This window comes from Phodopus roborovskii, unplaced genomic scaffold (assembly GCF_943737965.1).
Source record: "Phodopus roborovskii unplaced genomic scaffold, PHOROB, whole genome shotgun sequence".
Classification (NCBI taxonomy): domain Eukaryota; kingdom Metazoa; phylum Chordata; class Mammalia; order Rodentia; family Cricetidae; genus Phodopus; species Phodopus roborovskii.
The window spans coordinates 8,239,178-8,255,997 of record NW_026126546.1 but is presented as its reverse complement, the minus strand read 5'-3'; the positions used below and the strand labels follow the sequence as shown (position 1 = coordinate 8,255,997).

Genomic DNA, 16,820 nt, shown 5'->3' with positions numbered 1-16,820 from the left:
TTAACGTAGCTCATACAGTCACTATCCAATGGCCTCTTGCCTAGATACTGTAACAATCCTGCACTCAAAAAAATGTGAGCATCCATGCTCCTGTTAAAGGATGACCTGTCCCTTGTTCCTCACTTCCACCAAACATCAGGCCTTCAATCCACATACCTAAGAGTTTCTCTTAAGTAGTACAGAACATAGGTCAGGGGTTACATTATTTTACCTGGCTCTCTGGAATTCCTAAGGGTAAAAAAGACTAAATTGGTAGACTGCGCTCCTCAAATCCTAAGGCAGCCTCCGCCCATGCAGCCTTAGCAGGCAGGACGGTCCTTGAGACAGTTTCTCCTTACTAGTGGTCTTTCCTAAGCAGCTAGAAAACACCAATTGTTCCTGGATATATCCCAGCCCAACTCTGAGAGCAACACAGTCATAAATCCATTTGTTATATTTTATTTTGGTTTTTTGAGATAGGGTTTCTCTGTGTAGCTTTAGAGCCTGTCCTAGAACTCACTTTGTACCCCAGGCTGGCCTTGAACTAATAGAGATCCGCCTACCTCTGTCTCCCAAGTGCTGGGATGTGTGCCACCACTGCCTAGCAAATAAGTCCACTTATTATAAAAAATAAACGATTAGGAAATAAAGGTGCTTTGTTGTTGTTGCAAGGTAATAGTACTGGGTGCATCTATGTGACTATTATGTCTGGGAAGGCCCTAGTGTACTGACAACTAATGCAGTACAGACCAGTCTGGGAGTGAGACACCTCACTGTACAACAGGACGGACCTCCCACTTTGGAAAGGACATAACTCTTAAGTGCAAGCAGGCCTCTGGATACCAGCACACCAGATAGTTTGTAGCTTTGAACTGACAACTGGGATACAAACTCCACATGAGAGAAAACTGATAGCTTCTCTTCCTTCTGCTCTGCCAATGAGGACTGAGTCTGAAGACACCTACCCAATCCCTTAGCATACCTACGCTGGCCAGGGGCCACACTGGGTGTGGTGGCTCTGGCTCATTGGCAGCACTCAGACAGGTGCCTGAGGAATGCCTCGCCTTGTTCATCGCTGAAGCACCGCAGACAATGAGGGCACTGAAGGTCACCCTGACCTCTATGGGCAGTGTAAACATGCCCACCCTCTGCAGAAAGTTCCATCTGTTGGGACCCAGGCCCAGGCCTCCAGCCACCAGGTGCCACACACTCCAGTGCATCCATCTCTAAGTACTTGGCAGTTTTATTCCCCGAATAAATCCAACAGGGTCCTGGCTCCCGGAAGTCCTGCTGAGAAGTCAAAGGTCAGTTTACTGTGGGCAATGCTAGAAGTCACAAAGCCTGATCCTAGGTTCTAACAACTAGAAACACACTGTATCTCAGAGTAGAACTTAAATCCCATTACCTTGTTTATTGCTATACCACAATACATCACTTCATCAAACATCAGGTCCACATACTGCAAGAGTTTCTCTAAGTAGTGTGGAACGAAGGTCAAGAATCAAGGTGTTAACTGGGCAATGATGGTGCACACCTTTAATCCCAGCACTTGGGAGGCAGAGGCAGGTTGGTGGGGTGGGGGGGGGTGATAATAGAAGAATCAAGGTATTTTACTTTACTCTCTGGAGTTCCTAAAAGCTTAAATTCCTTTTCTCCCCATCCATTAAGTGAAAGCCTGATTAGAGCCCTCAGCCCTAGGACATTCTCTGAAGGAAGTGATGATGCCACGCCCCACTACCATCATAGTGAGGCAGCTGGGGAGTGGTGTAGGCAGCAGGGCATTAGCCAGGGAACAGGAAAACAAAGTCCTACTGTACCTCAATGTAATTTGAGGTGTTACACTTGAGACCTACAGTGACAGCCATTGAGTGCACCCTTTGCACAGCCTGGTCCATGTGCTCTAACCAAATGCCACAAAGCACTGGGCGGTAGTCCCCATTGCTTCATATGTGGGAACCTTACTCCAGCACCCAGTCTTGTTTTTACTTTACATTTGAATTTGGATTTTTCTCAGAGGGACAGTGTCTTATCACTCACACTCAACACCGCTGTCATGTGATTGTCCCCATTGGGTAGAGCAACAATGGGTGCTTGAGGGGCCACAACTAGTGCAAAGGCCCTGGCTCCCACCAGAAATCTAGCCCTTGGGTCTGACAGAAATCCCTTGGAGGACCTGGCTTGGCAGACCGAGAACTGGTATGGTATGGTCACTCCCCTGGCACATCCCTGTAAGGCTGCCTGAGAGGTCATTATGATGACTGCACCTTTAATGACCTCGCGATCTAAAACACAAAGGAGCCAGTGAACCTACAGGCATGTTAGAAAATACCCCATTCCTGGCATGGGACAGAGGATTCTGCCTTATGCCTACAGTCCTGGTGCTTTAGGAGAGTAGCCTCCTATGGCCCCACCACCTTGAAAAAGCCAGATCTAGAACAGGGAGCGGGGAAACACCCACACTCCATTATTTGACATCAGAAGGGCAGCAGAGGCTCTGGGGAGGGCCCTCTATGACTGCTGAAGCCCTCTAGTACCACCCTGTTGGCCTGTGGACTTAGGGAGGAGCACAGGTTCCCAACAAAATCCATCCATCGTAAGTGCTTTGTGTCCAGCCCCATGATGGGAATTTAGCTCAAGGGAACTGAAGAAAGGTATCTACCAGGATTCTGTGCCCTTGGTGCAGAAGAAGGAAGGCGGAGGCTGATGAGGTCCAGCAGCTGCTCAGAACAGAACTGTGGGCAGCCCAATTCCTGTAACATCTTATTGGGAAAGACAGTTTCAGGGTCATTTCTCAGCCTACTCATTTCCAGAGGCGCTTCCTTATCCAAGCTATGTCAGGACAGGAAGTTCTCTCAGGGGAGCCAGGTGTTTTTCCCAGGACAGATGCACAGACACTAAGTGGCCAAAGTAACAAACCTCTGGAAACTGCAGAGCATGAGTCTATCCAGGGAGGAGAGGTAAAAGGCACGCATGTCCAGCTTTCATGCCTGAGAGACTTGCACTGACAACACCAGCACTAAAAATAAAGATGGCAACAGGCCCACTGGCCATCCTGGAGAACCGGCCTGTTTAGTGCTTGGGGCCTGTGTCACACCTCTGCAACACAGTAACCAGGGTCTCTACCTCAAGAGGACAGACACAGAAGCTGCCCATAAAGCACCTAGGGCCTGGGGTACACTTGGGTTGCATGGCAACAATAAGCAAGGAGGCAACTAGCCTTGACCAACACAGGCCATCGTGCCAACCTCCACAACTAAATACAGTACCACAGAGAGGTTTTGTAAAAGATTTTCTATGGCCATACCATAGGCCCAGGAGAGGTTACTCTGCAGAGTGCAGAAGGGCCTATCACTAACAGTATTTTCAGCCAATAAATCTTTGCAGACAAAATTCATAATAAAAAATACTAAGAGTCTTGTGCTCTTACCTGTCTCTGGGATGCTTGGGACATCAAGGACATGACCTTTTCCTCCAGTTCTTGAATCCTACTATGAGCTCGTTCCCGATCTGCCCTTTCTGATTTGAAGTCATCCTTGTAAGCAAGAATCTGAGAAAAGACAATGCTCATTTCTATTCAAGGAAGGAGAAAATTCTTACCTCGATTCTCCCACTATTGTATCCCACCTAGTGCTACCAAGCCTTTAGTGAGGCTGCCCCATGACTCTGGCCACTCCCTATGTTGTAGACAAACATCCCTGTTAGCCCTCCCCAGTGTCTGAGGACACCTGCTGCTCTAGCATCTGCACTCGCTCCAGTGCAGTGTCCCGGGCCATCTTCACAGTTGCCAGCTCCTGTTTCGCTTCGGCACAGTCATTTATTTTCTCCTCCAACTGTCTGTTAAGCCTGGAAATCTCCTTCTTCATCAGCTCCGGCTCATGAGGGACCTGTCGCCGCTTTAGCTGTGCATGTAACCCCTTCACATATTCATCCCTACTGGCATCGTAACGCTGCCACTTAGCATTGAGGTCTTCTACCTGAAAAGACAGAACCAGAAGACACATTTGCTCAAGCCTATTTGGAACTGTGATTATCAGCAATAATTTATGAAACTGCCTCCCTTGCCTTTCCTTTGTGTAGAGAGTTCTAAGCCTACCAGAGAATCCTGATGTATTATAGTAACATCCATATTATGGGTCTTAGACAGATATGAACTCTGTTATTTTCTTGTCTTAAAAACTGCTTCCAAGAGGCAGAGTGGGAAAAGGAAACCCAACAAAACTACTGGGGCAGTGGCTCAGCCAGTCAAGTACTTGCTGAGCAAGCATGAAGACCTGATTTCAGATTGCCAGCATCCATGTAAAAGCTGGGTATGATGCTCATGACTGAACTCTTACTGCTGGGGATGGTGAGACAGGCAGATCCCTGGAGCTCACTGGCCAGCCAGCTAGCCGTGCCAAATCTGTTTGTGCCAGATTCAGCAAGAGAACCTGTTGCAAAAAAAATAAATAAATAAAGGTAGAGTGCAATTGCCTGATACATGCAAATACAAACACATTCGCATATAACATACACACTCAAAATTACTTCCTGATGGGAATTCTTGCACTTCCTTTATTGACTAGTTAATGTACAGAATCTGTACATCCTCTGTGGCAGAAAGGTCAGGTCTCTGGAGACCCTGTGTATCAAGTTAAAATAGCCAGGGGGCAGATGCCACCTCTAAGCACCAGCTAAAGAAAAACCTCCTTTTACCATTTGTCAGGGTTAATTTTCCTCCTCAATGGGATGTCAGATACTCACATGAGTCACCTTTTGTTTTAATAGTTGATTTTCTTCCTGTAACTTCTCAATAATACTCTTGTCAGAAGCATTCCTGCTTGTATTCCCTAGCTACATAAAAAGAGAGACAAAGAGATGTCATGTCACTGTATTACATATCTGTATCACATACAGAAAAGGAGAAGTTAGAGCCCTAGGCTGAGGCCACAGACAGTTAATGCAGCTGCAGTGTAGGAGGTGGTGACTCTCCACTTGATAGAGAAGTAAAACAGATACAAAGGACTTTGCAAGTCCAGCTCCTGCAAGATCCACTCCTGACTGACAGAGGCCAGGAGCCTGTCCTTGTCCCTTCCTACCTACCAACATGAGCTATTTGTATTTTAAATATTCTGGACCTAAACATTCTGTTGTCATCAAGTCTAAAAGTAAGTATACCAGCTGTAACAAACCTTTATAGTGCCAGAGCTCATTTAATATCACAGGCAATAGAGTGGACTGGAACATAACAGAGACATACCACACAATCCAGCATCTAGGAGGCTTTCCAGGTCCCTGGTTTGGGCCTGGCCACAGATCAGTCTTACCTCCTTCACAGTCATCAAGACAGAAACCCTGCCTATAGATGAGCAAACTAATCTGAATGAGATGACCTAACTTGGGCTTCACACAGGGCCACAATCAGGGCCATTCACTTACAGAAGCCACACCCCAAACCAACCCCTAATAGCAGCTGACTGACCCCACTGTAAAGTCTCAGAAAACTTTCCTGGGGCAGACTCTGTAGCCCAGAAATTCCAGGCACTGAACAGCACAGAGGACTGTAAATCACTGACATAACTTTTAAAAATTCCCCTTGAATGACAGGAAGTGTATGTCCTAACCCAGTAAGCCCCAGATGACTCAGCCAAGTCCAGGGCTGAGACAGTGATACTGCCTTAAGAGACATGAGATGCCTGTCTCAGCACCCACCTCAGGCTGATCACAGTGTGAAGCTTCTTCAAGATCTTCAAAGAGAATGTTACAATGATACAAACTTGGACAAGAGCACCCACCTCCTCCTATCCAGCAAAGAAGACAACTGTGTTCCTTCTTGGGATTTCTTTTATGGAACCCAACTGAGACGGATGGTTCTTGACTAAGTTTCTCTATACATTAGAGAAGCCGCTGGTAGCTGTATGTCCACTTTCCTCAGAACACATACAGCCTCATGAACACGGCTGCAGTCTCAGAGAATTTCCTAGAAAGGGATATGACCTAGAGGCTCTGTCTGGGACAGTGTACATGAGATGTAGACTCAGCCTGCTCCACTGTTATGATCTGAATTGGAAATGCTCCCCACAAACTCATAGTTTGAAAACTTGATCCTCAGCTGCTGGTGCCATTTATGGAAGCTATAGAAACTTTAGTAAAGTATAGCCTAGCAGTCAGAAGTAACCCATTAAAGACAGGCCTCTGAAGCTGATACCCACCCGAAGTTCCCCACGGTCTCATTGTCTCTCTGACTCTCTGTGTGATTCCTGGTCTGCTATGATGTGAGGATCCTCTGTCACAAATTCCCATTACCATGAATTTGGCCATGCCATCCCCACCATGTTAGACTGAAACCCTCCCTGAAGTTGTGTCGGTTGGTATTGTAGTAACACGAAAAGTCACAAATACATCCACTGATGACTGAGGCAAGGTATGCCATATGTACCTGTTTCCCTGTCAGCTCCACACAGATTAGCACCACCTGGAAGCAGGAAATAAAGTACCATGCCCACCCAGTACCTGGCATATATTGAGTCTTGGTCCCATCCATCACAGCTATTCCTGTCCAGGAGCCCTCTGGTTTTCAAGATGCATCTCTTCCCCATGACTACCTTATGGATGCTCAATGCCAAAACCTTGGTCATGCTCCTCTCCTCCACCAAACTATCCTGGCCTGAAGGCACAGAGGGCTCTTCTTGAGTCCCTGTTGCAACCTGGCCCTTCTGGAGCCTCTGTCACCATCTGCTGTCCACCTCACATTTCGTCTACATGGGGTTCATAGTTTTGAGGCATGCAGATGTTCCGTGTCATGTGAGAATGAGGAAACTAGCCATGAGGGTGGCAGGTCTCCTAGTTTATGGCAGGCCATGTTGCTGGCAACAGAAGTTCTGGCTCTTTTGTGAGGCTTGTGGCTGATCAACTCTTAGCACTCAGATGCATGTAGTCTACAAAAGGCTGGTGCTTATGGATCTCCCAGCAGCTTTAGGCCTGGACTTTTCATAAGTGGCATGTGGAGGCATTGCTCCTCCTTAGCAGTATCACCTAGATCTGCCTCAGTTTCTCTGTTTGTGACAACACTTCCTATGGGAGGCCCCTCAATCCCCAGCTCTTCCTATCCTCAGTGGCAGAAAAGACCAAAGTGCCATCCCCATACGCATGCAGGATCAGCTTCAGACAGTGCTGGGAGCTGGGGAAGCAGGGCCACTCAGCTTTCCTGTCACATGTTTCATCAGAGCTCGCTGGATAAGCAAGCGTACTCCCCTCACTTCTGGGGCACCCCTAGACCTTAGTGAGCACAGGAGTCTCAGAGCAGGACAGGCGATGACTTCTGCCACACCAGAGTCTTCACTCAGTTACACTGCCTACCTCATCGGGGCTTCTCTCCCCAACATCTCCCTGTGCATGCTGTCGTTCATCCAGACATTTGGCCAGATGTTGGCACATGTGGGCAGTGGCAGCCAGTGTTCTGCGCAGTTGGTGAGTCTCATCCATCAAGGAGCGGCACAGAATGTCACTGGCCGCCCTGGCTTGTTCCTTCTCTCGCTCATGCTGAGGCTGGCTCATCAGCTGCTGCATCTCCCTCTCTTTCTCTTCTAGTCGCTCAGTAAGTCTCTCAACTTCCTAAAAGGAAAATCATTTCGAAACACAGTTAGATTGGTGTGGTGACACATGCCTATAATCTCAGCAGTGGGGAGGATGGGTCAGGAGGATCAAGAATTTGAGGCCAGCCAGAGAGAGCCTATCTAAAAACAGTAAAGAAAGACAGGCAGGTTCAATAGTTGTAAAAATTAAAGCACAGCTTGATTAAATGAAAAAAATGCTAAAAAGCAAATGTTCTAAGCCAGGTACAATAAGACACATGTAATCCTAGCACTTAGGAGATAGAGTTAGGAATAGAAGGGGTTCAAGGCCATCATCAACTAAATAACAACTTTGGGCTACATGAAGGGAAGAGGAAGCAAATGTGATAAAACACAGGAAACTCTGGCAAGGATGATGTATCACTAGATAACACCCTGTAGGCAGGCTTTTGAGATAATAATACGGTTAACTTATGGAATATTACTTTAACTATATAAAGATGTGTCATACTTGTTTATGTTGCATTTGTTTAATGATGTAAAGCTGTGTTGCTTTGCCTGCCTAAGACACCTGATTGGTCTAATAGTAAGGTGAATGGCCAATAGTTAGGCAGTAGAGGGAGAAGCTGGTAGTAAGAGAGAATAAGTAGGAAAAGGAATCTAGGCTCAATAGAGAAGAGAAGGAGATGAGAGGATGAGGGAGGAAGAGAAGAAGACACCCAGGCTAGCCAGCCAAGCAGCTGCCAGCCAGCAAGACACAGAATAAGACATACTGAATGAAAGAAAGGTAAAAAGCCCTGAGAGGAAGCAGAGATAAAGAGAAACAGGTAAGTCCTCATGTCATAATTTGGGAGTTGGTTGGTGGCCCAATAGAAAACCTGCTATAGTTAACTTTGAAGTTTTTCATCTTAAAATATTTTCAAACTTCATTTAAAATAATCTCAGTCAGGTATGCCAGTACACACTAATCCCAACACTTGAGAGGTAGAGTCAGGTAGATCTCTGTGAGTCTGAGGCCAGCCTGGCCTACATAACGAGTTCCAGACCAACCAGGGCTACATAGTGAGATCATGTCTCAAAACAAAACTAATAGAAATAGAGTATTTGTAGCCAGATGGTGGTGGCACATTCTTTAATCCCAGCACTTGGAAGGCAGAGGCAGGTGGATCTCTGAGAGTTCTACAGAGTGAGCTCCAGGTCAGCCAAGACTACACAGAGAAATCTGAGCTTGAAAAAACAAAAAGAATAATAAGAGAGTATTTGTAGATATCATTAGTTCAAGTGAGGTCATACTGAATTAGAACTATCCCTACTCTAACCACTAATGTCCATCTAAGAAGGTATTTCAGACAGCACAGTTGTATTGTGATGGACCAAATGGTAAATAGCACCATTAACCAGAAAATCTTATCTGAAAGAAGTGTGAAAAGTCATCCATCCAGGCCTCAAGTTGCAGATGGGGTAAAGTCCCAGGTCCCACTCCAGATACTGTCAGAGGACAAGCTACAGCCTCATCCAGACACACGGACTCCTCTCGGTCCCTCCACACCCCCAGTTCCCAGCATCAATGTGGTATAGCTCACAACAACCTGTAACTCCAGCTCCAGGCAATCTGAACTCTACTCTCAACTTCATCAGCACTGACATTCACATGACATACAGACAAACACATACAAACATATCTTAAAAATAAAAGTATATCAGGCTAGAGAGATGGCTCAGTGGTTAAGAGCATTTGCTGCTCTTGCAGAGGACCAGGTTTAGTTCCCAGCACCCACATCAGATAGCTCATCTATAACTCCAGTTCCATGGAATCTGATGCCCTCTTCTGGACTCTATGGGCACCAAGCAAGTATATGGTGCACATACATGCATGCAGACACTCACACATATATGAAATAAAGTACATCTTTTAAAGAAAGTTAAAATATTTTTTAAAATTTAAAAAGTACAGACATATTCCTTGTATATGTACCCCCTTGGCCAATTTGGGATCCTGACAAGGCCCCTTGACCTTGTACAACCAGAAACATTTTCTATTCCTCCTAGCCCTCTTCAAACTACCTTCAACAAACACATGCTGTTCCTTTTCAGTTTAATCTTTTCTATGAATTTTGTATCCACAGAAAAGTCATTAATATCTTTCTCCTCTGTGTGTGTGTGTGTGTGTGTGTGTGTGTGTGTGTGTGTGTGGGTGGGTGTGTGTTGTTTATTTGAGATTGCCTTACTACAAAGCTCAGGCTGGTCTCACACTCAGCTCCTTCTGCCTCAGCATACTAAGTGTTGGGGTTAAATGGGTGTGTCACCACCCTAGCTCAACATTTGAAACAGCTTCATAGTTGCTTATGGTCTAATACATTCCATTGGCACATTCGAATCATTCAAAGTGCAGTTTTTACATATGAACTATGTTCTAAGACACATTTGGAATGTTTGAAAAGTTTCCTGTTGTATATAATGGAAAAGGGGTCCAGGAAAACCAACCTTTGGACTGAGTGAAGAAATCCCATATATCACAAGGAAAGAAATTCATTTCTCATTGCATTTTAACTACTAAAGGTTTACACAGCTGTATGGTTTTCTTTGATGTTAACATTTTAGGAAGAGATGTTTGTGGTAACTCCCTCTCAAAGAATTTATCCTGGCTTTGACCTCCATTGGATTTTTTTTTCTTTTTTTAAAAAATAAGTATATATTTTAACCTTTTTAAAAATACAAAGTCTTGCTTTATAATACAAGCTAACCTCAAAATTGGGATCCTCCTGCCTCAGCCTCCTGAGTGGCTGGGACTATTGACATATTGTGTATTACCCTGCTTCTCCATTGGAATTCTTCTGGATCAAAACTCAAGGCAACTATTATAGAAGCTTATGTTGTTTGATGTTGCTAATGCTGTACAGATTTGATTACCTGTGGTCTCTCGTCCCTTGCCATTTGCCTGGGAGATTTTTTTTCCCCCACTGTCTTTGCTTTCTAGGAAGTATAAAGCATGCTGCCTTGGAAATCTAAATTTGTGTACTATCTTGTTAAATAAGTTGCCTATAATCACAATGTATTTTACTACATATGCAAATAATTATGTTAACCATTTCTTTAGTGAAAGATACCTATAATTAACCATTTGTTTCATATTACTATTTCTGGTTTTTTTTTTTTTTTCCTTCTTTAAGAATTGTGTTTATGCCTGGTGATGGTGGAGGAGGAGCACTCCTTTAATCCAATCCCTCGGGAGGCAGAGGCAGACAGATCTCTGTGGGTCTGACGCCAGCCTGGTCTACAGAATGAGTTCCAAGACAGCCAAGGCTACACAGAAAAACCCTGTCTCAAAAAACAAAAAGTAAACAATAAAAAGAATTGTGTTTTTTAATTAGTGTGTGTGTGAGAGAGAGAGAGAGAAAGAAAGAAAAGGAGCATTCATACAAAAGCCTGTATGACTTAATGAGAGAGAGAGAGAGAGAGAGAGAGAGAGAGAGAGAGAGAGAGAGAGAAGGAGCATGCATACAAAAGCCTATATGACTTAGCATGAATGTGAAGGTCAACTTGCAGGACTCTGTTCTCTCCTTCTACCACACAAGTTCTGGGATCAAGTTCAGGTCATCAGGCTTGATGACAACTGCCTTTACCTGTTGAGCCATCTTGTCAACCCTATTTCCTTTTTTTAGACTTTATTTATTTATTCATTTATTTTGGCTTTTAGGGGGGCTAATTTTTCAAGACAGAAGGTTTCACTGTTTAGCCCTGGCTGTCCTGAAACTCTACTTTGGCTTTTTGAGACAGTGTCTCACAATATAGCTCTGGCTACAACTCACTATGTAGATCAAACTTGCCTCAAACTCATAAGGATCCACCTGCCTCCGCTGCAAGGGTGTTAGATTAAAGACCTACAACAACATGCCCAGCTTTTTATATTTATATATTTGTTTGTTTTTCAAGTAGACCTAGCCTCAAACTCAGAAAGATCCACCTACCTCTCGCTCCCAAGTGCTGTGATCAAAGGTATGTGCCACCATTGCCCAGAGCAGCTTTTTATTTTATGTATCTGTATGTGAGTATGTATATGTGCATTCAAGTTCCTATGGAGGCCAGAAGAGGTTGTTAAAAAAAAAAAATCCCTTGGAGTTTGACTTGCAGGCACTTGTGAGCCTCTTGATGCTGTGATCCAATCTTGGGTCTTCGGCAAGAGCAATATGTACTCTTAATTGCTGATCATCTTCCTAGACCCACATTATTTGATTTTAAAACTAAGGCCAGTTGCAGTTATTTCCCTTTGTTACAGATGAAGAACAAATGATTTAAAATATAACAATGTTGCATTCACTAGTACAATTTAAGAGGTAAGAAGAAGATAATAAAATTTTAAAGTGCTATTGCACTTGCATTGATTTGACAAGCACATAGTCTCTTTGACATTTGCCAAAATTTCTCACACATATTTGTCATCATAAAATGTATTACATTAGTTACTGTGGTTTGAGTGAGAATGGCCCCCATAGGCTCAGATGTTTGAATACCTGGTCCCTCATTGGTGAAATTGTTTTGGGGAGGAATGGGAGGCGTAGCCTTGTTGGAAAAGCTATACCAGTCCTGAGGGTGGGGGCCTTCACCACGCCCAGTGCTTTCTCTGTCCCCTGCCTGTGGATCAGATGCAGGTCTCAGCTACTTGTTGGCAGCTGCATGCTGTCTCTCTCCCCCCATGATGGTTATGGACTCACCCTTGAAACTGTGAGCAAGCCCCAATTAAGTTCTTTCTTTTATAAGTTGCCTTGGTCATGGTATCTCTTCACAGAAAAGTAACTAAGACAGTTACTAGTACAAAGTCATAGAATGTGTTACATTAATAACTAATTTATTATATTAGTTACATTAGCCTTATCTTGTGCATACCTCTGCAAACCACATGACCAAAGAAGCTACATCATAGAAAAAACAACAACTCTGAGATGAAAATGAACAGGATTGTTTTGTTTTGGTTGTTTTGTGTTGATTGTTCATTGGTTGGTTTTTGAGACGGGGTTCTCTGTGTGACTGTCCTGGAACTCACTTTGTAGACCAGGCCAGCTTCGAACTCACAGAGATCCACCTGCTTCTGCCTCCTGAGTTCTGGGATTAAAGGTGTGTGCCACCATTGCCCAGATTGTTCAGAGCTATTCTAACAGGATAATTTTTGATACCTATGTCTACTGCTAATACATTTAGTCAATTTGTTTTGGCAAACTAAGAAGCCATGTGATAGTTTTGTAACATTTAAAGTCACCACAATGTTAACAAAGTTTCCTTTAAAAATTACAAATAATTCTTAAAATTATTTTAAGAAATTCGTTCTTTAAAAAATTTTAAGAACAAAATCCCTATATCAGAGGATGTAGGACCACAAATACTGGGATCACAGACTGGTTCTGTCTGGGCCTCTACAGGGCTTCATGTGCATGCATCTGCATTGAATACCAGTGGCCACCAGGCTGCAAATGCAGCTCTGCTCTGATTATGGGGAGCTCTCTTATCCTAACTGTTCCCATAAATACCTAGTGACACACTCACTCTGTGGTGACTGACACACTCTGTGGTGACTGACACACTGTGTGGTGACACACTCTGGTGACACACTCACTCTGTGGTGACACACTCACTCTGTGGTGACTGACACGCTCTGTGGTGACTGACACACTCTGTGGTGACTGACACACTCTGTGGTGACACACTCACTCTGTGGTGACACACTCACTCTGGTGACACACTCACTCTGTGGTGACACATTCAACTGCAGCTCCTGATGTGCACAACACTAAATCAGGCGGACTCTACATTTCCCTTCTGCTCTACTTTACAAGCCTCCTTCCAGAAAGAGGGAAAAGTGGAGTGGGGAGGCATCTGGTAATAATATGGGTAGAAAACAATGACAACATAATATAAAGAAAATCTGCATAGTAAGGATCAACTCAAAAATAGCAAGAACAGGTAAGAGGTGTGCAAAAAGCATGTGGGGTTATTTTATTCTTTCCTTTATTTTTCAGATGTTCTGAACTTTACCATCAGAAAAAAAAAAACATTTTTTTTCCCTCTTAAATTTTGCTGTGGCCAGCACTGGTGGCAAAGGCCTATAATACCATCTGCCTGAGAGACTGAGGCAGAAGGATCCAAAGTTAAGGCCTACCTGGGATTCACAGTGAGTTTAAGATCAGATTGGGTAACTTAGTGAGACCAGGTCTAAAATAAAAAAGAAAAAGAAAACTGGAGATTCAGTTTTCTGAATGTGTGAGGCTCTAGGTCAATCACTAACACCAAAGGGTGTAGGGATGGAAGAAAGAAGAAAAGAAATGTAGCTGTGGGGGTGAAATCTTGGAAACAAACTTTACCTTTTGCCAGCTACTTTCCTTACAGGCTTATTTTCTTTCCTGGGAAAACCAGTATAGCCCTGGACCAAATGCAATAACATGCCAGTATTCACCCAAGGTCAGGGAAGGGTGTCAGATTTACAAGTAACATTTAAAGGGAAGCATTTCCCTTGCTTCAGTTTGCTTATGGTATCTCTCAGAAACCAAATAACACAAATGACAAGGAGAACCAAAGACTTCACAGATTATCAGGCACTTGGTAGGCTCTTCCTGTCACTTCTTCAAATATAACACTAAAAGCCACCAATCAAAGATGTGGCCTTCTCTCTCAGAGCTCCATCCCTTGAACCCTATGTGTCTCTCAGGTCCCTGGCACCCCACACAAGGTTCAGAAACCCACATTCCACAAAAGATTTCCCTAACACAATACCAGAACACAATACCCAAAATCTGCACTCCCACAAATACACACACACACACACACACACACACACACACACACACACACACACACAGGAACCTACACACATTCCTCAAAAAGCAATGCCTGTATGTCCTTGAGACCCTCTACACTCCATGCCTCACCAGGTCCTTCAGAGCCTATAGTGTCCCTTTAAACCCTGCTCCCTCCGAACCCTGAACATCAGCCCTCCTCAGAACTCCATCTCCTTCAAACCTGGTGTCCTATGTAGTAGTGTGAATAAGAACGGCCCCCATAGGCTCATATATTAGAGTGCTTAGTCATTAGGGAGTGGCACTATTTGGGAAGGATTAGGAGGTGTGGCTTTGTTGGAGGAGCTGTGTCACTGGGGGCCGACTTTCATGTTTCAAAAGCCCACACCAAGCCCACTGTCTCTCTCTGCCAGGGGATAAGAATGTAGCTCTCAGCCACTACTCCCGGCCCATGCCTGCTTTTGAGCTGCCATAGTCCCCACCGTGATGATAAGGGACTAACCCCTCTACAACTGTAATCAAGCCCCCAGTGAAATACTTCCTTTTGTAAGAGTTGCCTTGGTCATGATACCTCTTGAAAGCAATAAAGCTGTGATGAAAACAGCTATACACCCCTTTGGGGTCTGGAGCACAGACTGGAGAAGCTCACAACTAACAGAACCATGTGTCCAAGACTACCTCAGTACCTCATGCTCCACAGATCCCTGCACTCCAGGGTAACCTGCTCCTCAGATCTGCCAGAGAACTTCATGGGCAAGTTTCCCTCAACAGTTCCCCTCAAAGTCGAGAGACCCAGAGGGTGGCTCCCAAACGTACCTCCATTATATGTCCCTCAGAACTGGTCATAACCTGAGCTCCCGAGGACCGGGTACTTCTCAAATGTCCGCATCCCTAACCCTGGTGGTACTCACCAGAACCCTGTGTCCCAGAGACACCTGCTCTCCTCTGTGCATTACATCGGTCGGGCCTACAAATGAATCTCCAACCTCTCAGAACCCTGGACTCCGCAGACTCTTGCCCTTCAGACCCCAACTCCTCAGGGTCCCCTATACCTCAGAGCCCTCAGACCCTTTGACTCTCACAGCCCAGCTCCCTCATGCTCCCCTTAGACGACCATGCCTCTGGACCTCGCGCTCTTCAGATCCGCACCACACTCCTCATATCCTCGCGCCCTCAGACCAGCACGACCCTCAGGGACCGGGCTCGGTGCCACACTCCAAGCTCCCGAGGCCGCCCGGGGCAGCCGCGCCCGCCCCGAACCTGGCGCAGCTGGGTCTCAGTGGTTCCTTCCTGCTGCCGCCGTAGCTGCTCACGGAAGCGCTCCACCTGATCCAGAAGCGCGTCCACGAGCGACGGCGCCGTGTCCCCTTGCAGAGCCGCTAGGCGGGTGCGCAGGCTGGCGATAAGGGCGTCGCGCGCCGCCAGCTGATCCTGCAGGCGCTGCAGCTGCTGGCCGGCCTCGTGGTACAGGCTACAGAGCGCAGCGGCCGCGCGCGGGGCGCCGTCCTGTCTGCCAGACGACATGGCTGGGCGCTTCCTGGGGACCCCGGCACCTCCAACTTCTGCGAGTAGCGGGAGCGACCACCAGCGGCCTTCCCGGAACTTTTCCCGCCTCGCCCCGCCCACTCCCAGGAGCCTAATCCGCCCCCACCCACAGTTGGCTCCGCCTCGCCCATTGCCGGGAGTCGGACTCCGCCCCCGCCCACGGCTGGCACCGCCCGCTCCCACTCATCCCTCCTACTCGGTCTCGACGCACCAGTTCCATTCTAGGGGCTGTCCGCCCACAGTCCTAGGCGCATCGCCGCGACCCTGTTCCCTCCGTTTGAGGAATTTTCCCGGAGTCAGACCCAGACTGCGATCAGGGTTCGGGGTTCGGTTTCCTCTGCTGCAGCTTCTGAAGGAAAGCAAATAAATCAAATGACTTCAAACACTGGACGTGGAATGGAGTCAGGTTTCATTGGCAGGGCAGGCTCCTTCCTCTCCAGAGACTGGGCTTGCGTTTCGTCACGTAGGGACACTGAACTCAGAGAGGACTTCCCATCCAAGATGCTTGCTGGGTCCCAGAGGCAGCTTCCAGACCGCAGTGTACCCTAAATTCGAGTTAGGACCGCCTTAGTGCTAGAAGCTGTTCTTAAGCAGAAAACGGGAGGGCGCTGGCTCTTTCCTTCCCACAGCTTCCTTACAAACGGTGTTTTCCCTCTGGGAAGTGTCTTCCCCCTCCCAACCCCCCCCCCCCCCGCAGTGAGGATCTTTCAAAAGGTCCTTGCTAAGGTCTCACGGGAGTCCCCTCACGTGAGGATGTGTTTCTCTTTCTTTGTTCAGTCTCCTGTGTTCAACATCCTGTCTGTTGTGGCTGAGCCTGTAGAAACTCACCCACTTGCGGTACCAAACTATAAGCAAAGCCAGATCCTGCCAAGTATTTATGGGATAGACCCTGGCTTACCTATGGTCAGCTCCTTCTCAGCCCTCAGAGCCAAGACTCCTGTTCAGAAAAGATACTGCCTTC

At 46.1% G+C, this 16,820-nt stretch overlaps 1 protein-coding gene across 2 annotated transcripts; it reads right to left on the bottom strand.

Annotated features, from left to right (window-relative positions):
* Positions 1 to 422: 422 nt before the first annotated feature.
* Positions 423 to 15,895, bottom strand: Tnip2 (TNFAIP3 interacting protein 2). 2 transcript variants are annotated; one of them, XM_051200427.1, is made up of 6 exons: positions 15,575 to 15,895; positions 7,315 to 7,569; positions 4,720 to 4,809; positions 3,705 to 3,953; positions 3,407 to 3,526; positions 423 to 1,266 (listed from the first exon to the last, which is right to left on the bottom strand). In XM_051200427.1, the coding sequence occupies exons 1-6, from the start codon at positions 15,836 to 15,838 to the stop codon at positions 1,003 to 1,005; spliced, it is 1,242 nt and encodes a 413-aa protein (XP_051056384.1). In that variant the 5' UTR covers positions 15,839 to 15,895; the 3' UTR covers positions 423 to 1,002. The 2 variants fall into 2 exon arrangements, with proteins under 2 accessions (XP_051056384.1, XP_051056383.1); XM_051200426.1 differs by having other exon boundaries at positions 423 to 1,269; positions 15,575 to 15,894.
* Positions 15,896 to 16,820: the final 925 nt, after the last annotated feature.

Bases quoted from the DNA above. Each gene is read 5' to 3' on its own strand.
- Tnip2 (XM_051200426.1), bottom strand. From the start codon at position 15,838: ATGTCGTCTGGCAGACAGGACGGCGCCCCGCGCGCGGCCGCTGCGCTC. The intron at 7,570-15,574 runs GTTCGGGGCGGG...TTTTCCTTTTAG, and splicing joins CTGAGACCCAGCTGCGCCAG to GAAGTTGAGAGACTTACTGA. The intron at 1,270-3,406 runs GTAAGAGCACAA...TTGACTTCTCAG, and splicing joins CCCAAGCATCCCAGAGACAG to CAGGACTTCCGGGAGCCAGG.